The 27,794-nt window shown below is 37.5% G+C and overlaps 1 protein-coding gene across 1 annotated transcript in view; it reads left to right on the top strand.

Annotated features, from left to right (window-relative positions):
* The window catches only part of LOC140152731 (protein phosphatase 1 regulatory subunit 21-like), a 191,687-nt gene extending 163,989 nt beyond the window's left edge, over positions 1-27,698 (top strand). Inside the window, exons 18-19 of the mRNA XM_072175210.1 lie at positions 21,385-21,513; positions 25,913-27,698. Coding sequence (XP_072031311.1) covers positions 21,385-21,513; positions 25,913-25,942 — 159 coding nt within the window. The 3' untranslated portion in view covers positions 25,943-27,698. The remainder of the gene's footprint in view (positions 1-21,384; positions 21,514-25,912) is intronic.
* Positions 27,699-27,794: the final 96 nt, after the last annotated feature.

The following is a 27,794-nucleotide window of genomic DNA, read 5'->3' on the forward strand; positions in this document are numbered from 1 at the left end:
GCCTTTGGCACGCTAGATGAAATACGTGCAAATAAAATTGGGGACTTGGGAGCTTCAGATGTTTTATTTTCATCTCAATCAAAAATACATCAGGAGTGATGAGATAGGTACCATCATAAAAGGAAATGGCTTATAGCAGCAACAAATATGATCACATCTGATATGACTCTACCTACGCTAAAATGGAATGATCCATGCAGGCAAGGCGGTCATATGTAAACTTGCAGTGACAGCTTTGCATTGTAGCCAGCACAACAGTGGCTGTGCATCTCTGGAGTGTTTGCGTTCTCTTTACCCCCATCAGATCTATATGAATTAAGTATGTTTCCACGTCTTAACAAACACCTTTGTGTCGCAAGTCAGAGATTTGGGATTCATCATTTTCCCGTGAGGTTTTTAAAGACCTGCATTGCACCAACCCCGGATAGTGTGCATCCGCGGTCACTGCCCTGCCAAACAGCGTTCTGTTTCCATGCATTCACCTTGTTTATTAAATGCAGGTAAAGAGTTCCCCCCATTTTAGCAGGTAACTGTGTCGCCGACGAGAGGGTGAATTGATGCCGGCACAAAAAGTGCTTTTGCCGAGACCCAATCCATGTAAGAAAATTAAAAGTATAGCCTCAGATGGGATGATCTAGCATAGATTATCGGCATGGTGCTGCCTTGGAACCAGACCCTGAGGATGTGAAAGACAAGTATCTCCTGACCTATTTCTTCAAATGCCGTTCCCATTAGCACATTCAAGTGTGGCCTGGATAGAAGAGAAATTATTATAAGGTCATAGAATTGGAAATCAATTTCATTACCCAGTCTTGTTTTCGGTATCTATACCAGGTTTGGCTCAGCAGCCGTTTTACACTCAATAACAAAGACAGGCAGACCGTCGCAAATGGGGCGGAGAAATGGATCGTGCGGCGTGCTTTTAGCAATCTACACTAACTCTCTCTTTCTTCCTCTCATCCTACTCTCGCATCCTCCAGTTAAGACTGAAACTGTCAATTAACCAAATTTCAATTTATGAGGACAAATGTTTCTTAAGTTACCACTTACATTTATATGCTGGTGTTTTGATATATCGATACAATGTTGCAATCCAATTTTTTTTTCCTATAAAATGATTAGATTTGCCCGATTGCCAGAAGAAACAGAACTTTACTATGTTTGTAATTCTGGGTCAATTATGAAGTATATCCGTGAGCGTTGCACTGGAATAGCAAAAAAAGATATTAGAGAAATTAATCTAAACCACGGTAGCAAATTGAATGCACCTTTTTCGTCAGCAGTCTTGCGCTGTGGAAACTGTGTCAATTGATAAAAAGAAATCTGGCCCAGCCTTGGGCAAAGGATTCATCATACGTGATGTTTGTTTGATCTGTAACAGTTAATTCTTGTTAAGCTTTTTAATTATTGAGTTTTTGAATTTGGTTTTAATCCAAATAATAGTTGCTATTATCCAGATAATAAACTGAAACGCTGCTCTGATGGTTTGCATAGCAACGGGTCTCTGGAGGTGATTATTATGATATTAGTTTATACGTTGGAAAAACAAATTGAATTACATTTTGATGCATGATATAATCTACCATGTAGAGACAGGGAAGATTAACCTATTTCTAATATCAATTTAACATAAAATAGGATTAATTTGAACAAATTCAGCGATGTCATGTCTCATGGGTTCTCCAAATATCTGAGGGGTGAAAATGATACAGGAGCCTGCACATTATTAACCTGCTTCACTCATATTTTACCGTCTTCTCTTTTTCTATTCATAAAATGATACATCGTATTTGACGGGCGTAATGTCATGGAATAAATTGTGATATTACTTCAATTGTTTGGATATTGAATTTTGGAAAATGATGAAATTTAATTGCCAAAGATTACATATATTTTTAGGGGTGGGACTGTCCCTCCCACCAATGATTTGCTAAAAGAGGTGAAAGTGAAGGAAAAGAGAGAGAGAAGAGGGATGAGAGAGAAAAATGGGAGGGGGAGAGAATAAGAGGATGAAGAGAGAAGAAGAAAATGAGCCATAAGCTCTCCCTCTCCTTCTGATATCTGTCCTCCCTGTGGAATGCTGACCGACATGCTTTTAAAGTAGTGGTTTTTGTATTTTGGGAGCATTTCTCCCCATCAAAGTCACCATACCTCACCTGCCTTTTCTCCCAACTACGCCACTGTCTTGGTACGACAACATGTGCAAGTCTGTGCCAGATTCATTTCACCAATTTTTTCTCTTTTTCAAACTGTAATTTTAATTTTAATTTTGACAATGCCTAAATGGTTCACCAAAAGGCTTCAGTGGCCTTTATTTTACAAAAGTTTATCACTTCTCACACACCCCTGTATTGCGCAAGTGCAGTCACGATGGCCACTCCACGGCCGTTTCCAGACCATTCAGTCCACAATTTTTCTTAAATTCTTCTCAAATTGGGCCCTTTAGATCCGCCACTGCACTAGATCTGCCACTGGATCACTGAAATACTCTGAGGAAATACTCTTCCCTGATACTAGATTTAGAGATATTGATAACTCAGAGAAAGCAAGACACCAAGAGAGAGACATAATTTGCTAGAAATTCACATTCTAGTCTGAAATAAACAAATTCAAATTTGTAAATAAGGTTGAGCGTTGAACTATTCAGGGACACCTTAATTATTTAAACTTTTCATAATTTGGGGGTGAAAAGGGCAAAATGGATGATGCCTAAAATGGCTATTATGGTTATTCGATATGCATATAGATGCAAGAGAAACGTAGCTTGCATGGTGTTAGGTTTGATGTTATGTGTGTGTGTGAGTGAATCATAGATGAATGTATTGAGCTTAAGGCATCGCAGTCCCATCGGAAATCAATCCACACTGGTTGTTAGCGCTTGCAGCGATTCTATGATCCGTTTGCCCTCTATGTGCCCTTCTTCTTAACCGACAAATTATACGAGGCCCATGTATACCATTGGAAATAAATTTGCACCCATCCAACATCTACAGTATAGAGGAATCAGGTCCGGTTGGTTGGTTGGTCGGTGGGTCAAGAGAAGTTCATATGAGATGATTGTTGTTCTTACATCTAGCACAGATTTATGTGATGGTGTGAAATGATTGAATAGTTGTGAAGTGCATGGGTTTAGGTGGGTAAATAGCGCATGAAATACGGACATTGCGTGCTAAGTTTGTACAAGCTAAGTGATTGGATTTGGGGGTATTACCTGAGTAGATTGCATTACCTCATTGTAGAAGGGTGCATGCATTCAAATTGGGTGTCACTTTAGGCATTCAGTCAGTCAAATTGTGTTAGTAAAATACGAGAGGAAAATGAACCAGGGTAGTGCCAGTATAAGTTGTTAGGGGTGATGAAATAAATTGCTGAATTTTATGTTGAGTTCTTAACATACTGAAAACACAAAAAATCATGACATTGCTTTTGTCAGGACTGCCCGAAACTATTTTTAACATCGAAAATAAACTAGAGCGATAACCGCACCATAGCTGAACCATGTGGCTTCGGCAGTATTGCATTTAAATTTCAGCTCAATTGAAGCATTTTGAAAACTTGACATTTGACCCTTTATTGCCCCTTAATGACCTTAAATGAATTTTAAAATATTTTAAACATGTTTGGAATGTCATAAGGATCAATGCTTTAAAATTTCAGCTCAATCGGAGCATTTTCAAAAACTTGACATTTGACCCCTTTATGACCCCTTAATGACCTTAAATGAATCTTAAAATGTTTTTAAAATGTTAAGAATGTCATAAGGATCATTGCATATAAATTTCAGCTCAATTGGAACATTTTGAAAAACTTGACCTTTGACCCCTTTATGACCCCTTAATGACCTTAAATAACTTTTTAAGGTCATTAAAAATGTTTGAAACATGTTTAGAATGTCATAAGGATCATTGCATTTAAATTTAAGCTCAATCGGAGCATTTTCGGTTAAAATGACCTTTTTTGACCCCTATGACCCCTGGATGACCTCTGACGTTTGGAAATATTTTTATTATATTCTTTATGTTTTCCTCTTTCATATGACACCACTCATGGGGTCATACCTTCGTGGCATTTAGAGATATGTCCATTTCAGACCAAATGGTTAGTCAGTTAGTAAGTAAGCTAGTAAGCTAGTAAGTAACATTCACTCATATAGGCTGATACCATTTCATGGTTCAGCAAAAATAGTTTCAAAATGCTTTATTGTTTTTCTTTTCTCAAAATCACAGGGAGGGGAACCCCTGCCCTGCCTCTGCCCCATATGATGCAGCACCTGACAAAAACCACTATTTAGTAACATGCCTAGAAAGAGATGAGTAGAACCATAGAACACAATGTTATATGTGGAATTTTGTGGCCTAGACCATATACATAAATTTAAATCTAAACCACTGGTTACCAGTCTAGATGTTCTTTAAAAAGGCTGGTTGTTGAAAATTTTGTCACAGTTAATTTGGAGAGAAACGGGGTCCAAAAAGGGCTAATTTAACATTAATGTTTGTTCTTACTTCACAATTTTTTACAAAAATATTTTTATTTAGAGATCAGTCTTCCCTCTGGCACCAGCTGCCATGGTATGTCCCTGATGATGTCTGTCTTTTGTCTGTCCTTTATGAGGCTTTCTTCTCTTGTCTCTATTCCCCACAATGTAAATTCTCAATCATATGTAGCTAGCTGTTGGTATTAATGTATATAAATTCTTTGTAGCAGAATTGATTGAAATTTCAGTTGCCCCATACTGTCATATTCATTGAAACACAATTGAGACTGAAACTAGAGTAGTGACACTTTGGCTCTTTCAACATGTATAAGTCTAGACAAATTGGTTAGGTTAAAAAAAGTTTATATTCCCTACACACCTATTTTAGTATATGGAATCAACTTCTTTACTTCCACCAGGCATAGCTGTCATGCAAGTTTGTGGACTCAACCATTATTCCACAGGATGACACATCAATACCCTGTGTACACCAGCATGCGTGCACATATATTTGTGCGTGACCACTGGTGCAAACAGGCAACCAAAGACTGATAGCGTGATGTTGAAGCCATTTGAATTGGATTGGTAGAGTTAGATAACTAGCGCAACACTTTGCGTGTGTGATAATGTTCCTTTGCGTGCTCTAGCTTTGGAGAAGTTCCTTTATGTGTGATTGTATTAAATTAAGCATGCATTTAGGTTAATTGATGTATGATTTGCGTGTAGGGTCATGATATGAGAGGATGGTCACACAATCTTAATCACCTTATCACACTACCTTTATTGCTGCACACACTTTATGCGTGCTGCACACCATCTTGCGTGTCTGGTGATTGCGTGTTAGTGACTGCATGCATTCAGGCTATTATTTAGGGGTGCACCATTTGATTTTCAGAGGGGATGGAATATATTTTTATTCCAATTTTAAGTGTACCTTTATCCAGCATTAGGTGGGAAAAATTATTTTTGTCTCACAAGTAGGATTTTTTTTTTCCAAAAAACTTCCATGCCCCTCCTTGGAAATCTAATGGTGCACCCCTTAAACCACTTCAAAGCTTTAAACCACTACAAAGCCATGTTGTAAAAATTAGTTGTTAAAATAATCACTTGAGTGCATATTTAGTGAAGGAAATGTGATTTCCTCAACACAGAATGGCAAATTAATTGGATGATTTCAGTTAGTTGGTTGTACCAGTATAGATAGTTATACTTAAATGTAGAGCAGGCTTCCTCAAATAGATTTGTTGAAGCGCCACATGAAAGAAAAGAAAACTGCAAAGCGCCACCCAAATTCGCAGCCATGGCGGTGCTTTAGCACCAACGGGGGGAGTAAGAGGGGGTGTCCCCCCCCCTCTGAAGCTATTGATTTTTTGAAATTATAGCCTAGGTGCAAATGACACCATTTGTTGCAAAATTTTGTACTATTTTAGCCTGTCTTTACATGGATAACACGGGAATCGCATTGTTTAACATTTTTAATTTGCAAGGGGTAGGTGATCAATGCTACCTTTAAAACAGATGGAATCACAAGCAGCAAACAAATTTTATAAGCATATTTCATCAAAAAAATAAAAGAAACTGTTTGTATTAAAAGCTTGAAAGAGTAATTTTTAGCAACAAAATAGCGCCACAATTTTGTCATAAATAGATACATTCTATATCTGAAAAGCTTTAAAACATTCTGTAAAAGTGAATAATATTGTAAAAGAGGGGAAATTTAAAGGTAAAAATGACTCAAAAGCATACATTAGCATTGCCTAAAATTGGGTTGTACATGATGTTTTGTTTGAAAAACTAATAAATAATCACATCAAACAGCCGTGTAGAATATTGCAGATATTATGGATGAAGTTTGATCAAAGGGTTTGATTTTATTTTATTTATTTATTTTTTTTAATTAATTAATTTATTTTTTATTTATTTATTTTTAAAATCTAAACGGCGCCGCGCGCCACTCGGGAAGCCACAGCGCGCCACAAGTGGCGCGCGCGCCGCTATATGCGGACCACTGATGTAGAGGTTCCAAAATGTATTTTCTGCTCATCCCAAACTTTTAATCATGTGAAATCAGTTCAAAAATTATTGATTTTGTCTTGTTGTAAACAATTGTTGATTTTGTCTTGTTGTATACATGTTGTAAACAAACTCTATAAAAAGAATATTTTGAAAATATTTCAGTATTTTGTGCATGAAAATATTTTTTCTGGATTTCTTGAAAGAAAATAAAAATACTTGAAGCATGTTATTAAATTGAGTAGGTGAAAGTACACTGATGTCTTTTTGAAGCAAATCGGATATGTGGTTTTCATAATACAATCATATCCTTTGTATCTTGTTTTTATTAATAACAAATGTAGTTAATGAGCTAAAATTGCTGAAAATGCATATGGATATCATCAGGATATGTAATTTTTACTAATACTCTACTAAAGTAAATGCAAAACTTCAGGGTACTATTATTTTACAGAATTTTGCCTTTGAAACTGAAGTGTATCTAAGTAATGTATTGCCGTAAACATTTGCCTAATGGTGCATATGGCTCCCTTGTCATATTAAACAGGTTTACTTGTCCTCGAATCACTTTCGGAAATTGGATCGGTCGGTCAGCAATTAAAAAAAAATTTACATACAAATGTCTAATCCCGACCACTGAACTTTTTATATGTTCAAGTTTCGTATGTTTTTATATTTGCGTATCTCACTTTCATTATTTCAGCATGGTTGGGTCAGATCATGTCACATTCTCTTTGTATAGACCACTTGGCATGTGATGTCATTGCCCGGCAGTATGCGCGCGCATTATGGCAATTTCCATTGTTCTTTGCCCTGCAGTGTGCGTGACGCATCGTAGTTTGCTAAGGGCACATGCATTTTAAATCGCCCGCCACATTTCATTTTGTACAAGAAAGCCATTGAACAGTGTTGCGGCTCGTTCAAGCATATCGACAGACGAGTCCCTCGCCTTTGTTGATAAACAGTGATGTCAAGTGGTCTATATGAACCCTTGCAAGTGCCAATTCACTAGTGACATTTTAGTCAATTGATGTTGGAAGTTTGTGTTTGGTAATTCAAATTAGCGTCATATTTGTGTTTTCAGCACTGCTTCTTTTGAGATAACTAGAGCGGTTACCGCACCATAGCTGAATTATAGGCTTGCGCAGTATTCTGTGGTATAGACGAATCCAATTTCACGCATTCCTACACCTCAATGGCAGCCATATTTGGGTCCCTGTCGGCTCCATCTCACCTAAAATGTGAAATGATGCGGCCTTGGAGGGTATTTTAAACTGCATTCTATCACCCGTGTTACACGTAGACAAAAGAATGATTACAGTTTACAACACAAAAGAATCTTAACATCAAATTTTAAGGGGCTTTAATCCACCCAATTGGGCAGTCACAACACCAGTTTGGTGCTGCGGGGACCCAGTCATGGCCGACCAAATCCTGACCATGACTTGGCTCGTTGGATTCGTCTATACCACTGTCACCCTGGGGTCATACTTTCTAGGTATTTCGAGATACAGACCCAAAATAAGAATTTTGACCAGATTCTTAAATGAGGAGTGTCATCACCCCTGGTGGGGAAATAATTTTATTATATTCTTTACTTTTTTTCTCTTTCATTTGACACCACTCGGGGTCATAGCATTTTCAAGAATATGTAAAGGACCCACAATATGATTTAATATGGCATTTTGAGATATGAAAATATTGACCTGTATCTTATGATGAGTGTCACCCCCGGGTGAGGAAATATTTGTATTACATTCTTTACTTTTTTTCTCTTTCATTCATTGACACCACTTAGGGGGTCATACCTTCTTGGCATTTCGAGATATGTCCATTTCAGACCAAAAGGTTAATCAGTAAAGTTAGTAAGTATAAGCAAGTAACATACACTATAGGCTGATACCATTTCATTGTACAGCAAAAACACTCCCGGGAAAACACTCATAAGGATAATTCTATAAACCCATCCTTCACTTCCCTTCACCTCTAGTAATTTCAAATATATTCTTGCCATGATCACTGATAGTACCTCCACTATCTTGATTGCCACATCATTGATGAAGCATCTTGGGAACTGATTGGAGCATTCTGAAGGCCCTCTGGAAGTGAAGGGATGTTGTGGAGATCTTGCCTGTCTCACATTGGCATGAATGGCTATACTTGCTTGCCTGGTAAGGTGAATGGAAACACCAATATCTGTGATGGAAACTTGCCATTACTGAATTTGTTGAAGGGAAAATGCCTCCAATTCCCATCCATGGTGATTGCCCAGCAGTACCCTGTGCCCCTCAGACTGATCATTGCTGACCACATGTACTTCAAACTACACTCACCCTCTGTAGGACATTTCAGCAAGATTGATCCAATTCCACATTTCATTGGCTTACTGTAATCAAAATCATATACTGCACCAAGAAAGTATCCTTACACTTGGAAAAATAATCACAATTTCAAAACTGAACCATGTTGGGGTAAATTTGTTTTTGTAATAGATCTAATCCTGCACATTATGACACCACATTGAATCCAATATGACCTCAAGAAGTACAGTTACAAGCAATTGAATAGACGAAGGTCCAGTTTTAAAAGAGACAAATTGGCCTATACAAGGCGCAAAAAGATTCCAACAAGCGCAACAAAGAGGCTACACAGTTTCTTCAATGAAGCTGTATTTAAAGCAGTATTTATTTCAGTTTTTACTTCTCTGTACTTTTCAAAACTTGCATTTTATTTGTCAGCTCTTTTGAAGTCACATTGGATTCAATGGGGTGTCAAAATGTGCCGGATTAAATAGTGCATCTAAAAAAAAAAACAAAGTTACCCCAATTTTAGTTCAGTTTGGAAATTGTGATTATTTTTCCAAGTGTAAGGATACTTTCTTGGAGCAGTATAGTTCATTTTAGCAAACAAGCCGGGGTTACTAGGCATGGAGAAATAGAAGCCCTACAATGTGTACATATATTTGAAAAGAAAGACGTTCATTTGCGTATTTGCCAAAATTGTTGCAGTGTCGACTTCACTGCACACACAGCAAAGCTGGTGGTCTGATCTGTAGTTTGTCTATGTACTAAAAAGGTGCTAAAGCGAGCTTGTTGCTCCAAAGATAAAGAATTATGTGCCACAGTTTCGAAGAGAAATCCCAAATGAAAAATGGATTTTTTTTTTTGCGAAGTATTGGGGAAGTCTCTATAAATTCAATGCTATGTACTGAAAGTGTATTTAGCAAGGAAGAAATGCCGATCATATGAAAAATGTTACGTTTCGTTACTTTTGTGTTCAAGTTGCATGAAATATAAGCTTCTAAGAAAAAAATTACTGATATTTAACTTTTACTTTTGGTTTTTGGTAAAACCATGCGGGAATTCTTCCTTCTTGTGTATGTTACCTATCTGCCAAAGGAATTTAATTTTTGGACTTTGAGGGCTGTTGAATGTCAAAATTGTCATAAAATTTGTATTATATCGCCAATTTTACAAAATCAAAAAGATATACTAAGTATAAGAAGGACATTCCTAGTATACAGAATATTGAAATTTGTGTCTCATACGTCGCTATCCGATCCTTTAATTCCTATACATCATTGATTTGTTTGAGTTGTTTATAGTTGAACAACATTGGATAAAAGTACACAGCTTTACAGTGTTGCATGATTTATTAGAGAAGATAGGTTATATCTATAGCATACCTGTCAACTGTTCCTATTTAATAGGGACTGTCCCTATTTTTATTGAAACAAAAAGCATAAAAGAGAGCGATTTTACCATGTGTCCCTATTTTTGCAAAAAATTCAGGAATGTCCCTATTTTTTTAGATTTTTTCTCCCATTTGTCCTTGTGAGTGCGTGGCTTCCCAAGTGGTGCGCTGGCGCCATGTTTTTTTTTTTTTAATTAAAAAAAATATAAAAAAAATAAAAATCAAACCCTTTGACCAAACTTTGCAGGAATATCTCCAATATTCTATATTTCAACATTAAACAATTCGATTCCCATGTTATCCTTGTAAAGACAGGCTAAATTAGTACAAAATGTTGCACCAAATGTCGTCATTTGCACCTCCAATTTCAAAAATCGATAGCTTCAGAGGGGGGCCACCCCCCTCTCACTCCCCCGCAGCGACTTCGCAGCCATTGAGTGGCACTTTGCAGTTTTCTTTTATTTCATGTGGCGCTTCAACAAATCTATTTGAGGAAGCCTGGTCTATATGTACCTCCAGTCAGTGGCACTAGCTTTGAAGTTCAGCGTGTTCTGCATTAGCTCAGCGTTACTTGCTTGTACATACTTTTACACGCGCGATCAAAATTGTGCGTATATACGCTAAGCCAACGCAGCACATGCTGAACTTCAAAGCTAGTGCCCCTGACTGGAGGTAGATATTATATAGGCCTATATAGACTATACTTGGATGTTTGCTGCCTATCGCCTCAAACTACCGCATATTGTATCATCATAAATTTACTGATAATGCCTTGTCTAGTGCGGGGTCTAGTGGCAAGGCAGCACATAAGTACTCTGCATCCTTTTAAGCAATTATTAGGCAAAATTGTTTAACTCTAGGTAAATTTTTAGCTTCTTTATATGGTGATCAAGATTTGTCTGATTTTTAAGGGGATCGTCAGATAATGGTGTAATATGTTGCTAGCTACTTTGGTAAGTGGATCCATGTCTGCATTAAAATATCAGTGAAGGACATTTTTAATAGTTTATGCAGCAAAAGCAGGCCTGCTGCACCACTTATTTGCCACAGAACAAGACAAAAAAAATTGAAGGAAAAAAATTAGAAGCAAATGAAATAGAGGAAAAAGTCAATTATTTCTTGAACTAGAGCGGTTACCGCACCAAAGCTGAACCATGGGACTTTGGCAGTATAATTGTGGTATACATCGCATGCCAAGTACAAGGTCGGCGACACTTTGCCACAGGTCTTGGGTTTCGCTGGCCTGGGAAACCGTGCCTATATATCACTTAGGCGATTGTGTCATCACACCACACACAAACAGCGCATATATCAAGTAGTATTTTGTAGTACCTGGGCGTGTTAGCTAGGGTTAATTAAGCCTATATTGAGTTTCGATAGTTGTCAACTAACCCCAATGCCCCAGGGGCTTTTTGGCGATGGGAAGGGAAAGAAGGAAGGAATAAAGAGAGAAAAGAAAGAAGAAGTTGTTTGCTCTGGGTGGGATTTGAACCGGAGACCCCTCAAATGCCAAGCACAAGGTCGGTGACGCTTTGCCACAGGTTGGGCTTCACTGGCCAGCGAAACCGTGTCTATATATCATTTAGGACGATTGCATCATAACACCATGTGGGATGCACGCACAACAGCGCATATATCAAGTAGTATTTCGTAGAACCTGGGCATGTTAGGGTTAAGTAACATACATTACCAGATCTCTGAGACAACCAAGGACCAGCACAGAACAAGCACCATTCCCCCTCCTATTCGCTCCCTGAACACCCGCACCCAGGAACCCACACCATATACAATTAGGACACTTTGACGACCCTGAGCAAAAGGACCTAGGCTGTAAACTGCTTGAAGACATGATTGTTAATTAATGGCTCAATGCTATGAGGGTTAATATTTGAAAACAGATGATGTAAGTAATTAAAGTAAAGAGCATATTAAATTATCTAATGAATAAGCTATTAAGAAATGACACAATTAGCTGTCCGCATTGTATAGCTTGTATGATCCATGTTTTCCTTACCCTGCCCGAAGGAGCGACTATTTAATGAATCATTGATGTGAACGCTCATTCATGAACCTATTCATTGGGTTTCTTGAACCCAGTGGCCTGAGTTTCATCCTGCAAAAGCAAACCTGGCCATCCGTCACAGCGGTCAATATCCCGCCTTTCTTTTCCTCTCTGTTGTGTCTGAGTAGGTAGTGGTTCTTACAAAACCAGCGAGGGGCGAGAGAGTGGAGAAGAAAAGTCAACATTATTTGGCAGCGCCATCTGTCATGTATATAGTTTTACAGTTAAACATTAATGGCAGGGACAAGTCCTTATGATCATGTATCATATCGTAGAGTACATTGTACTCGACTAGGAGTTCGTTAACATGTGTAGAATCAGCTTGCGACGAGTCAAGAAACTTTATGCCCGGTCCTTTACACGGCCTGAACTCATCTTATGTCTCCGTAGCTAAACATGTCCCGTGACAAATACCGTTTTAATTGGCATACCATGATTCAGCTTAGGGAGCCTGTCAAATGTGTTTAGTAAATGAGAGCTTTCAAGACTTATGTTTGGTTTAATTATTAACCGAATTGGTAAGCGGTTATGATCATCGGAGTCTGGAGGCATAAGCTTACAATATTGCACTAACACATGCTTTGTTGATGCAGAATTATCCAACGGCATTTCATTCAAACTGTTCTTGTTATAATTTTGGTGTTATATTGCATTTTTTAATGATTTAAAATAAAATTTCAGATATTTTTTGTTAAAGTGGAAAGAAAAAATTGTTAATAATTTTGTAACAAACAATTAAATTGCTTTTCTGATTATATATTTATAACTTCCATATCTGAACGTTGTTTGAATACCTTGATCAATAGACCTTTTGTTATCAAAATTGACACATAAGAAATATGTGCGTTCCTGTCTGCTGAACATGCCATACATTCTGCATAGAATAAAATTTCAATAATATTGCTTTTTGTAGTTGAGAACAATCAAATATCAAGCATTATTCAATGACTTGTTTCAATTTTGCCAAATCAATTGGATACGATCAAGTGAATACTATTGTGATTATAGATCCTTGACTCAGTAACGGTGTTTTGCTTTAATACTAATTGAACCCTTTTGTTCCTGAATCGTCCACTTTGAAAAACAGGGTGCTATCACCGTGTGATAAAATACCCACTTGTGTGTAATGGTATCTCCCGCTTTTGGTTACAAGTTTAAATTGTTTGTGTTTTGTTAGCAGGTCAATCCATTTTTAAAGAGGGGATGTTATGATAACAGAGATCCATTCTGCCTATCGGTCATTGACCAGACGTTAAGAAAACGCTCAGTTTAAGTAGTTGAATGGATAATCTGAAGTGCTAATATTACATTATTCCGTGCTGTATACATCTCTACTATTTTTATGAGGCTGTTTGCAACAAGAAAAAACTGCCATTTACTAAGTTAAGGGATATAATTAAACAAAACAAAAACATGCATTGTGTGCATACTCGTTTTCAAATGCATAGGTGGCCAAAAGCTGACATTGGTGTTTCACTGTTACAAACTCAGGTTTGTTAAACTCTCCACAAATGTACAAGTAATTTCCTGCTGGATGTCTATTGCATTTGTTATCATTAGGTTCATATCTTGCGGCTGGTTATTGCATGTGATTTCATTCAAATAATATTTGACTGGAGGAAGAATAGGATATTTTATGGGTGGGAATGACAGGCACCTAGGGATAGGAGGGACAAAAACAACATGCAGAGTGCATTGATTTTCCAGGGAATTCACTCCATGTTTGGCACATTTAAGGGGTTTAATATTTGCATTGTCCTCACCCAAATGTTAAATGATCCTTTGTATTTTTCAAATGTTTCCAATTTCCAGGCCTCAACTATATTAGGGCTGTGCAATAATTATGAGCCCTGGGAATAAAAATGTCCAAATGCCATGCCATATATTGCTCCCCCTCCCCTTCTCAGCCTGCCAAAAATCTTTCCTCCCTCCTTTGCACATGCCAAATATTTGGGTTCCAATCCCAATTTCCAAACTTTAAAATGGTCTAGATATATGATTAGAGCATATCGTGCAGGAAAATTTGCATATTTGAACATTTCTTTAATATTTTCCAAAGCCTCTGTAAATTATGTTATTTAAAAAGTGCCAGATAAATGTGTGCCAAAATTGCTTTGCCCCCTTTCGACCTACTAAAAATTGCTTGCACCTCTCCCTTTTGGCTTGCCAAAAAATGTGTCCCCCAAATTTTACCCTCCCCAGGGCTCATGATTATTGCACAGCCCCTAAACTCTTATATATGATCAGTGGCGGCACCACAGGGGGCATGAGGGGGCAAATGCCCCCAGTCAGAACTCTTTCGCCCCTGTTGCCCCCCCCCCCAGTAAAAACCCAAAATTACAAAAATTTCACCTTTTCACCAGAGAATACCGTTCTTCAGCCAATAAAAATAACAACATTATACATTCACAAATAGGCCCACACATGTATGTCATCTAGTATGGGGCCCCAGGGCCCCAAATGTTAAAAATAAGGGGCATCACATTAATTGACAAGGCTAGCTCTAAAACTACGAAGGACCCATGGCTCATTTGGACTGGTACACTTAATTAAAGGCCTAGATGTGACTTTTGGCAGTTGTGGCCCAGATATTCAAGGTCAAGGGCTCCAAATGACCCAAATATCAAAACAAAGGGCCAGCCTTTTCTCAGTAACTAAAGCAGCTTCAGCGCCCTAAGTAGGTCAACTGATATCACTGATCCCCTTCGCATGCAACCAAGACAAGTATTGCCCCACTGACAACTCACGAAATGTGACTAAACCATTTCAATTTATGCTCTGTCCATCCACCTGGAAGCCTGTAATAAATGAGATCTTTCTGGAGACTGTTCAGCTTCACCGTGTTGACATCAGGCATGATCAGAATTTCAAGTCAAACCACTGGAACCAGATTTTTGTGATGTTAAAATTCCCAAAATCGAATTTATTTTCAGGTGATTTTGTCCAATTTTACGCACCTTTCTAGGTTTTTTTTAAACAATTTCCAGACTTTTTCATGAATGTATATATTATGGAAGACTGCAGTTTTTTATAGTCAACTTTCAGCATTGAAGGTAACTCTCTCCATCAACTCTCCTAGCTACTGCATGAAAAGTCAAAATTACACAGAAGAAAAGGTTCTTGCCAAAGTTAGGATGGAAAAGTTGGTCAAGTACTCTCAATAACATTAAGAATAACAAAGCAATGGATTGGCAGACATCTTAGTATAGAAGACCTGCAGTTTGTCATAGCCAACTTTTAGCATTGATGGTGAAAAAATGAAAATAAAAAACTAAAAGAAAAGAAAGTCAAAAGTATACAGAAGAAAAGGTTCTTGACAACGTTACAATGTAGGATAGAAACTTGGTCAAGTACTCTCACTAACAATGCATTATAAAGAAGGATTGGCAGAGATCTACTTTACTGAGAGCTAGCAACCTTGCTAAGTGATGAGACCACAAGAGAATCGAGCAGATGCATTGAGCAAACCTCATTTCTTGTAGGTAGGAGGTGTATTAAGATCTTGATACATATATTTATTTTTGTACATGCATTGACTACAAAGTTGATATTTATTCATGTTAATCTAGCTTTGACCCATTTAGGATGTGACTTTTGGGTCATTAGCCTCACGGGCGGTGTTTACGCAAGTCACATCATTAATGTGCAAACATGTCTCGGCTTGTACTGCTTGGCCGCCAGCAAAATGTCTGAGCCCTGTCGCCGACGATGAATTCTTTCGTTGGAATTAAAATTGCTGTCAATAATGCATAGATAGAACACACAACATCTAGAAATCATTGTTATTATTTGACAATGATTAGAAATTTGTAGAAGCCTGTAGGGTAGGTTTTGATGAACACAGATGAACTAAGCTAAGATATGCATCCATGTATCCATCATCAATGGAGATGTCTTCACATTTAGAGCAGTGAACTCATGTTCATTATACTTTGCTTCACCTGAAGTTTGGTAGTGACGTCAGTGCTTTTACGCGGTTGCGTGTCTATCGTGCTGACAAAATGCCCTTGTACAGCTCTGTTGGTCAGAAGTCTGCAAACCAAGGAGATTAGACTCAAAGAGTACCAACTCAAAATTGCCTTATGTGTAACGTTTGATTTGTCACTTGTGATAATTTGGAATGATAATTGGTGTATTTAATCTTGAGTGTTACTAATGTTTGCCCATGCAGCGCTTAGTGTGTTACATGGAGAACGCAAACAACCATAAGCTTTGAATCAAAGTTTGCTGGGCGCATAGCAGAATAATCCACAGGTACACTATTTTGGCCACCATGAGCAACACACAAACATGGCGGTGTAATGTACTCTTTGGTTCTACCTCATTGATTCAAACCCAAAAGCATTTTAAGGACCCTCCCCCTTTATATGATTCTATCTATTAACATTTTTCCCTAGCCCACAGGATTCCATAGTCTCAAACAGGATATATGTTACAGGAGCTTAGAGTGAAACAGGAACAAATATGCATCGCACCATTTCACGGTGGTTTACATGATTTTCAAGAATAATCATAAAGCATGTTATAATCATAAGGCATGATATGGTGACATAGTTATCTGTGAACCTGTTTCCTAACTCAAATACTACTTAAGTATTAAAATCAAGTAATAGTTCCTAGGTGATTGAGTTATCATCAACACTAAGCTAACCAGAGAGCATGTATCAACCCTATCTGTGCAAATATTGGGGTCTAGAGTTGTACAAGGTTTCCCCAAATTTCAGAATTCTACAGATTTTGAAGATTTTACTTTGAAATCTTTTAAAGTGGATCAAACTCAGTGCAAACCAACCTAGGCTTGGGGTAGTGGTTCTTGAGGCAGTGTGTAATATATGGTTAAAATTGTGTGATACTTTAGAAATGGTAGCACCTGTATTGCTTCATATGAAGTCAAAAGTTATGGAAAGTGTCAACTTTGTAAAGATGCCCTATTTCTTGAAGAGTGTCATAAATGCCAACGGGAAGAAACAGTAGTAGAGAGGAAATTTGTATCAATTGGACATAGTCAAACTACCTGCCTGCTTGTATGAACTAGCCTGTTTGATATCTTACCTACTTGCATGACATGCAGATAGTTCTCTTTTCAATAAGATACAAGAAAATTGTGCTTAGCTCATAGTTTGTAGGAAGCCACTCTGATTTGCAGTATCATCACAGAATTTGACTGGGACCTTGTTTTTGTTTTTTTGTTTTTTTGTAATTTATCATGCAATCCTGAAGTTTGTTTGGATGATATTGATGAACAAAAGCATATCTTTAATAATGTTTTACCATGTGTATTGCCATTGGTAATCTTAATCCCCAACATTCTCTGTTTGGGAGATATAAGATCATGTCTTCCATAGGGGTGTATGGATTTCATCTGGAATAGCCCAATTGCTTTTGATATATCCATGCTGCAGAAGTGAACCAAATCAGCAATACTTTGTACCAGATACATGTATCCGCTGGATCATCACTTGTCAACTGCTTCATCCCAATTGATTACCAATTCACAAACATGACTCGGCCAAGTTTTCAAACTCACCTTTGGCTTACTTCACAGTTGGTTTTGAAATTTTGACTTGTATAATGCAGGCTGTGTCTTCTCAGAGGAGGACAAGTTATTGCTTGCTGAAGACTTACCATAGATACAATGTATTATCTCTTAAAATTTATCATAAAACTCTTCTCTCACCTGTGGATTCATTGCGAGCTTCCTTTGATAGTATCTTGCCAAATTGATCAAACTTCTAAACCATGTGTATTTCAGAGAGCTTTCTATAGATATTATCCTTTAGTTGATAAGAATATTCTGTAATCTCATTGGTCAAACACACTTAGATAACCTACATACTCCTCATTAATATACATGTACAGATAGGTAGTACTTTCCCCATTACCTGCATAGTCCTTTCACATGATGCGAAACATACTGTAAAACCAGAAATATTCGCGGTTTAAAATTTTGCGAATTAACCATACTAGAGGTATACCCGTATGGCCGTATGCTACGGAGCCTTTTACCCTTCAAAACCCACAGTGGAAGACATTGGCTTAATATAGATTTTACCAAGTTCAAGTACATGAATCAGAATGCATCAGAGCTATTTATAGAACACAGGCAGCAAGTGCAATTGTTTATACCATGGCCACTGACTTTTGAAAATGCACATTTTCATGGATTTTGAGCCCAATCCTTTACCGATCGCAACCAAATGTGATCCCTGCATTCGACCGAAAGTAGCTTAGGACACTCCCCATATTTTCCTTGATCTCTCGTATAAATTACAGCCCAATCGGACCAAGTTTAAAAATTGACCTTCGACCTCCGATTTCGACCCGAAGGTAGTGTAGGACACTCCCCATATTTTCCTTGATCTCCCATATGAATTACAGCCCAATCGGACCAAGTTTAAAATTTGACCTTTGACCTTCGACCTCCGATTTCGACCGAAGGTAGGGTACGACACTCCCCATATTTTCCTTGATCTCCCGTATGAATTACAGCCCAATCGGACCAAGTTTAAAATCTGACCTTTGACCTTCGACCTCCGATTTCGACCGAAGGTAGCTTAGGTCACTCCCCGTATTTTCCTTGATCTCCCGTATGAATTACAGCCCAATCGGACCAACTTTAAAATTTGACCTTTGACCTGCGACCTCTGATTTCGACCGAAGGTAGCTTAGGACACTCCCGTATTTTCCTTGATCTCCGTATGAATTACAGCCCAATCGGACCAAGTTTAAAATTTGACCTTTGACCTTCGACCTCCGATTTCGACCGAAGGTAGCTTACGACACTCCCGTATTTTTCTGCATCCCCATGCGAATTTGGCGAGGCTCGGATGAAAACTGAGGGAGCCTTTTACCAACACGCATACATACACGCATACAACATAAGGCAAATTATAGTAAGATAAGACATATTCGCGGCATGAAAATTTCGCGATTGTCAAGTTCAAGCATTGCATGTATATTATACTGCATGTTGCCTATAACAAATTTAAGCTTACTTCAGACATGTTGTAAATGCTGACCCTGCATGTCGAAATTCCACTGGGATCTATTAGAGTAATATTCCATGGGGCAGCAGTCATAGTGGTATCACCTCTATGAGCAACAATAATTTTTTTCAAATATTTTCCAAATCGCAAAATCTGCCTCCTGAGACCACCACCGGAACAGGTGCAGACTGGCAGCCATCTTGGTTTTAGCCATAAAAATTAACATTTTCTGAAAGTATAAAATAAACATCACATCAGTAGTGGTCCAAAAAAATGTATTATCAATTAACCTGTGTCTTTAAAATGTTTTAATATTATTTACTTTTACTTTATTTGTTTACTATATCCTACTGTTTTGTTGTTTCTAATTATTAGCATAATTGTGAATGAAAAGTTTTGGCAATTTCCATTCATCTTACGGGGGTGGTGGCTGATGGGGAATTATTTTTTGCTAAAACTCGACAAAATGGATGTCAAAATATTGATTAAATGCTTCATTTATCGGGTTTCTCTACTGATCTTCTAAAGCTGAATACTTACTCTATGCAAATTTGTGATGAAAAATAAAAACTTATGTATTCAACATTTGGACCCCTACACACAGACGCAGTGGTATAGGTCATCTCAACATGCCGACCGCAAGAAGATGGGGTATTATTTTTTTTTTATCAAACTGATGAACTTCAACATTTATTTTCAAAGAAAACAAAGGTATTATAATATTACAGAACTGATCTTCTAGCTTTAGTTTTACAAAGGTACTAGTAATAGTAGTATTCCCCAATACTCCATGTAAGCTTACTGCACTGGCGTTTTAAACAGGAATGAACAACTTAGTACGGCGGTCACTTTTCACTGTGTTGATCAAAATATTTGCGGCATAAAATTTTCGCGACTCAACATCATTCGCGAAATTAAAATGCACGCGAACATTTCTGGTTTTACAGTATCCTAAGACTCGCTCATACTTTACGCATGGCATGGCTGCACTGTTAAAAAGTAAGGAAGACACTGGCCTACTTTTCAGTAAGATTATCAAACTAAATTCCTTCAGCAAAGTTTACGAACAAGTCGGAAGATAATAGAAATTCTAGTTCACTTAAGGAGAAAATTGTCACCCCTGTTCTCATGAAAAAACAGGTTCGGCTTCCCGGGTCGGCTTCATGGAATACGGCATTAGATTGTAGATATTTTTCAACATGGGGTAACTAATAATGTCAAGTTGATCAGACAGCTCTCTTTAACTTGTTATCTTCATTTATCTTCATCATGGAGCATATTTCTCTTATGAAATCAGAACCATGCCAGTTTTCAGGCAATTGGCTGATTTCCTACTTTTTATTACTCCATATTTCCGCAATTTTATTTATTTTCAACACGTTTTGAGGCTTTTGTATAGCCCAAATTTGTGCATTTTCCAGGCTTTTCCTGCAAAGAGTTTGTTGGATTGTTTAAGATAATTTGTGATTTTTTGATAAGCAGATCCAAAGCTCAGAATAGTGAATAAATACATTGAATTTGGATTAACTAAATCACCAATGATGAATCATGTATTTACACTGATCAGTAGTGAAGTCACTAAGGAAATATGGGTCAGAACCCATTAGTGTTTCACTCTGACATCACCATTTGGGTGCAGTGAAAATGAGATTGCAAGAAAATTGCTACATGTAATCTCAATTAAATTTTCTACATTTTGTTTCCAAAAACTTACCATTTGGCATAGCAAAGTTCTTGAGAGAGTTAAATCAGGGTGTAAATAGATAAATGTAAATGTATGTCTCAATTCAACCTCTTAGACCCTTTCTTACTTCCAACAACAACCAAATTCTCAATTACTAGCCTTCACCCCTGGAGGTTGATACATCATACATGCCTGTGTGAATGGTGCATATTCTGATATAAAATTAGTTAAAATTTAGGAGAGAAGTTGGCCCCATCTTCCAAACCTAAAAAATGTCACATCAGAAAAATGTGTGCAACATAACTAATGTCGATAGTTGGATGTGAAACTGAAGATGAATAAAATCATGTTACCTTGTGTTAGCTTATAATAAGGAATAACATTGAAACTCTCCACAGGCGAGACATTGATCAATTTTCTATTTCTAACCGCATTTCTGTATTTGTAATTTGATCTGATTGTTGTACAGGATGAGCTGCAGACAACGACACGTAGCTATGAGGGACAACTGAGTATGATGAGCGAACACCTATGTGGAATGAATGACAAGCTGACCAAACAGAAGGATGAAATAGATGCTCTCAAACTGTCAATCAAGGTAACACAACATTTATCTGGGTTTCTAGTGCTAATGTTACACGATATTGCTACACTTTGATCGGTATTAAATTGGCAAGCTTTGTAACAGTTTTCTGTGATGGCGGTATGTGGTTTCTTGACGTGTAAATGAATAAAGATCCAGCAATTTATATGCCAGATTTAGTAGTGATCAAAATATAACCCACTTCAGTGATGTACCAGCATTTGCGAGTTTTGTTGGCTCCTGAGGTAAAACTAGCTCAGTTCTGCCTTTGTGCTGCAAAGCTAGGGCTACTCCTGATGACTTATTGGAAATGTCAAGTAGGGGAGAGCGGGGAGTGTTCGCCCTATATTTTTCTGACCAGCCTAGCGATGTCAATTTTAAGGTTAGGGATGACCTGATTAGCCCATGTGAAAGGCCTATGTCTTAGCTATATACGGCCACAATCCCAGAACCATAGGCCTTACAATAGCAACAGGGTAGAGCAAACAAAAAGTTTTGCAAAGTGGCGAACTTGCCCCATATTGGGGCAGGTTCGCCCATATGGTGGGGTAAGTTCACCCTAATCACAAAAAAAGTTTAAACATTGCATAACATTATCGTATTAAATGCAAACATTTAGCAAGAGTATACATGGCATTCATTCTCATCTGGGGAGTCACTAAATTTGTTGCAGGGGTCGGGTCAGGGTCAGGGTGTGGGGTCCAAAGTGAGCTTAAACGTATCATGTTTACAACTTCGGGGAGATTATGGATTAGGACATTAACGGTGGTATGAGTAATACTGATACAAAATAACTTTAAAAAACATGCTTTTCAGTAGTTTTACCTTGTTTAATGGTATAAATATAAATATTTTGCATAATACGCTGATGGGGCAGGTTAAGCCCTCCAACTTGGGGTAAGTCCGCCTGGGAAGATATGGGGCTAACATACCCCATCCTCAAAAGGGCTTAACGTGCCCCTTGGGTACATTTTTGTATTTTCTTCAGGGTGTGCAAAATACAAATCGAATAAGGAGTTTATAACTGCATTAAATCTTTGACAAATCCCATATGTTCCCAATAAAGATTTCCATTAAAACTATATGTATTTATGTATTAATGGTAATACAATATTATTAATGCAAGAAAAAATTACGTTTTGGTGCAATTTTTTTGTTTTGGCTGTAGTTTGATGAACACATCCCTGTATGTCGTGTAGCTAATATGAGAAGTTTATAATGACCTATGTCACCTAATTTTGCCATCACCAGATTCCCCGATAGCCGCAGTGCTGAGAAACAAGGGGTGGGCGAACCTACCCCTAGGGCGAACACTCCCCGCTCTCCCCTATGTTAAAAGCTTATTGCACAATGAAATATGCAGGAAAAACATTGCTGCAAATGGATTGTGAGGACTTTTAATCTCCAATTTCAAGGTTTTGTTGATATCAAACTTGAAACAGGAGATAAAAGCCCCCACAATCCTGTTGTAACAAGTTGTTCTTGAACCAGGGTTATATTTGAATATTCTCTCATGGCGTAGTATTGTAAAAAGTTCAATCCATCTTGTTAAGGTAGATCCAATTTTACACAAGCAAAAGTGACAAGATGATTGACCCCCATGTCTGATTGTTACAGAGGACTGTCATAAACTAAGTTGTGGATCTCTGAAATCATCTGCATTGAAATTCAGGGGACCAGTTTACCTGAAGCCTTACTTACAATTGATTTATTAGATTCATGCATGATGGGTCATTCATCAGATATAAAATTACAATTAATTTGGCTAACTGTTAATACTAGCTAGCAAAAGATACAATTTGATAGCGACAAAGTTTAATTGAATTTACTTTAATGTTGCACCAAAGCAACATTCAACACCAAATTCTTGAGTCACAATAAATCGCAACTGTACTTGTTACACTACCTTTGATAGTGAGTGACCCCGAAATTGAATTGCAACTTTTGTGTAGCATAAACGGAGCTATAGACCTTGTTTACCCAGAGAGAGTCAACTTCAATTGCGACATCAAATTCAGATTATGATTAAGGATCAGCATAAATTATATGTTGACAGGATGTTTACCAAGGTAGTGGACTTCAAAATTGTGATTTCAAGTTTTATGCCATCACTTGCTCATGCTTCAAATAAATATTATGAACTCGACTTCTAATTGCGATTTCGTACTGCAAAAGTCGACACACAAGTTGCTCTGGTTCGTCATTAGATGTTGACTTCTGAAGTCAAGTTCAAAACACAGTGTACAAATTTGATGAAAGTGGACTTCAGGCTGTGTGTAAAACATGGTCTATGATTTTACTTTGACCACATAATAACCACATACGTGGGCATTTAATGAACGACCGCAACTTAGATATACAATGTATATACCATTAGTTTAGTTGCAGGAAGGCATCATGAGGTGCCTTTTACATTATAGATATGATCTTGCAAAAGTTGCGAAAATTTCAAGTTCTCCCGCCCTCAAATTCCAAGGTACATAATATAATCAAAGTAAGCCTGTTATATACTCATTTAAGCAGTTTCATTTAATTCCAAACATTTTTATGAAAATGTTCAATTTACGGAATTCTGGACTCGTCGACTTTCTATGACACCCCCGCGGATAAGTGTATCATACCCATAATATTAAAACTTGGGTCTATGTACTCATAATGCAACTCAGCCTGCCTCACCAGCCAGGCCAGGGTAAGTAACTGCTATGTCATTGCACTCACATTAGTCATGTGATTTGCCAGTTAACCTGAGCTTTACAAAAGCCTCTCTAAGGCAATATTTCTTACACTTACGAAAAAGGGTTCATACTTATCCAACAGTTTTTCTTTCTTGATAAAGACCTGTTTCGTTACAAGAATTTGTCGTCAATTCATCAAGGACTCATTTCAGGTCGTTTACCTGAGCTCTGATCATGCCTTACATTGTAGATCAGATTATCATGATATACTGTTTTAAGTTGGTTTTAGTTTACAGTGAGTAGTAGTAGCAAATTTGTTAGTGTAACTGGAACAGGGTATCCTATCGGAATATCAAGAACTCACAGGAAAGAAAACAATGTTTTTTCATGTATTCATCCCCCATCTGTGAATTGTATGTATAATAATACAGTCATTGATACATTCTTGGTTATGCTTGTAGAAATGCAAACAAGTATCTGTTTGTGTGTGGGTGAGGGGTGTGCATTTGTAATTACCTGCAAACGTGGACCTACATTAGGATACACACATCACAAACGTTGACACATCTGCAACGGTGGATGTCCACGGTTGCTGGCTATACAACGCTAATAACGTAAAAATGCATTTAAAAGTGGTCCTCGTTGAATGGGTTCAGGACGGGTCACATTTGGATAGTATGTTTTTCGGGTGTGGTGGTGTTGTCCATGGTGTGTCACTTGAAATCGTGTGTGTGTCCTCGGTTAGGTAGGATTAATCATAATCATAGGTCCTCGTTAGCAAACAGGGGTGAAGTGTGTTATCCTCTGCACATTCAAACACAGGAGCATGCAACTACCGGAAAGATAACTGATACCCTAAATTGTAATATTTTGCTCAACCTATAAACAAAGAATAGTTGACTAAATTATAATTCTATTCAACTGGACTTACTATTTGTGATGGCTACGGTATCACGTCATATCCATGACGCATCATCAGGCCGACTGGTCTTGAATTGGCTCTGTATTCTTGACCTGTGATACCGTAGCCATCACAAATAGTAAGTCCAGTTGAATAGAATTATAATTTAGTCAACTATTTGATCTACCTGGATGATTGATAATATTCATAAATACATATAAACAAAGAACTTACCATCCATCTTATAGACTTCTATAATTGTAATGCTTAACTTAAAAAGTGGGCTCTTGGTAAGTCCAATAGTAATGGGCAAACTGTGTCTGCCAACTCTCCTTCTCAAATGAGCTGGCTAGAACAAAACTGTAACATATCCCCTCACAAATATATCTAGGCTTTATCAATGTTACCCTAGCTAGTACCAGTCATTTGTTAACAAAATGCTTGTGGTATTATACATGTAGGTACTTACAATTTCAGATGAAAATCCAATTTGTGTGCAGTGTTAGTGTGACTGAGGGGAAACGTGTCAATTGTTATAATTGAAGCACAAAGCGTGTGATATTTCCAAGAAACAAGACTAGGGGATTTCCCCCCCTTTTCTATATTTGCAGGTATGAATACCCTGGATGAATACATTATTAGATGAGTTGTATAACCTGTTACTCCAAATACTCCCCTAGGTTGGAAAACAAGCAAGTTATGAATGCAAGGTTTGATTAAATTCAGTCTCATTGCCCCAAGGTGATCCACAAAATATGTCATGATGTGATCCAGAGAGAAAGATGATGGATGTTGTCTATCTTAATGTTTGACATTTGGTTATCTGCTTGTCTTTCAGCAACCCAGCAAGAAACCTTTCAAGAAGTGATGTGTCATGTTGGATCTGGAGATGTACATGTGAGAATGGAAGACTGATCTACCATCACCTACTCCACTTTTAAACAGACCTATTGGATGACAGGTTGCCTGCTGAATACAAGAAACCATAGAAAAAGAAACACATATGCAGTATGCTCTTCAATCAATGACCATTGTTATTAATATTTAGGGACATACTATAGGTTTTTGAGTTCCCAGTTTGAGGCAAGTGGTTTAAAACCAATGACTGCGGAAAAATACGATGAGAGGTTTTTGTGCTGGACATATGGCAGCTATTACATTCTTGTGCAGATTTCAGTCATACTGATGGCGATTTATCATGAGAAGGAAATGTTGCAAGAGCCTAAGAGGTAATAGCTGCCACATGGAATACACAGCCAAATTCCTTCTCTATGAGTTGCATCATGTGTAGATCTATGAAGGTATCATCAAGATTCCATGGGTATACAACACACAGTGTAGTATCCCATAGTTTTACACAGCATAAGTTATCAAAACAAGTGTTTAATGTCTCAACAAAATTGTCATTCTTGAAATGTATAACCCAGCAGGGCAATATTCCAGCAAGTATTTCAATGAATGTTTTTTCTTCAAAAGGTTGTTTGGAGCAAACAGCAATTGTTTCATTGGTTACAGCTCTGAAGGATCATATAAACCTCCTTACTGCTCAGTCTTTGTTCTGAAGGGTTATTTCTTCAAAAAAAGTCTTTTTTTCTCTAAAGAGAGGATTATCAAAGATCTCAAGTCTTGACCCATCTGAAATCACCCTTCAGCCTTCTTTGTTTCTTCAGATAAATTACCACATGGACCTGTAAACCGTAGCAGCAAATGCCCTTGATTCCAAATACTCTCGGTAATCTAAATTTGACCTTGTTTTGTGGTCATATGAATAAAAATCCTGCAAGTAAGAATACCGTAAAGAATCGCCTAATGGTGCACATGGGTTCCTTTCCTTATTATGAAGGGTAAATGTTACATACAATAGAGAGCTCCCTCCTCTAAATATCCCAACAAGAACTAAGGGTCTATGCCCTTATTTGCTGGTGGGATGTTTATGTGATGGCACTTTGAGTTTGTGCCTAGAATTCCAGTTATGTCACAGGAGCCCATATGCACCATTAGGCAATTCTTTACGGCCATTACTCTGACCCTACATGTAATAGTTGGTGCCTTAAAGTGCAGGGATCTGAGAAGTGATATGTGTGATAGGATATGATCCAACCAGGACAAGACAGCAGTTGAAAATTGAGTTATTATCATCAACTTACCCAGTAATCAACTATTGCTGAAATTTGCATGTCTCTAGTAAAACTTGGTTTTGCAATTACTTATATGTATTTGTATCTTAATTTCACAATTACCACCTTTGGATCAGATTGTGTCACATATATTATCAGAATAAATTTCTTTTACCAAAATCAAACAAAACCAAAATTTTACTCACGATTGACTGTTTCGCATATGATCCCCTCCTGACTCATCACAATACAACATCTACACTTGGGAACCGTAAGTGAGGATCAACCATTATCATTCTGAAGATGTATATCAACCATTATAGACGAAACCCGTCAATCGTGAGTAAAATTCTAGTTTTGTTTGATTTTGGTAAAAGAAATTTATTCTGATAATATATGTGACACAATCTGATCCAAAGGTGGTAATTGTGAAATTAAGATACAAATACATATAAGTAATTGCAAAACCAAGTATACTAGAGACATGCAAATTTCAGCAATAGTTGATTACTGGGTAAGTTGATGATAATAACTCAATTTTCAACTGCTGTCTTGTCCTGGTTGGATCATATCCTATCACACATATCACTGTGAATGAGAGTC

Source organism: Amphiura filiformis, chromosome 5, assembly GCF_039555335.1.
Source record: "Amphiura filiformis chromosome 5, Afil_fr2py, whole genome shotgun sequence".
Lineage (NCBI taxonomy): Eukaryota > Metazoa > Echinodermata > Ophiuroidea > Amphilepidida > Amphiuridae > Amphiura > Amphiura filiformis.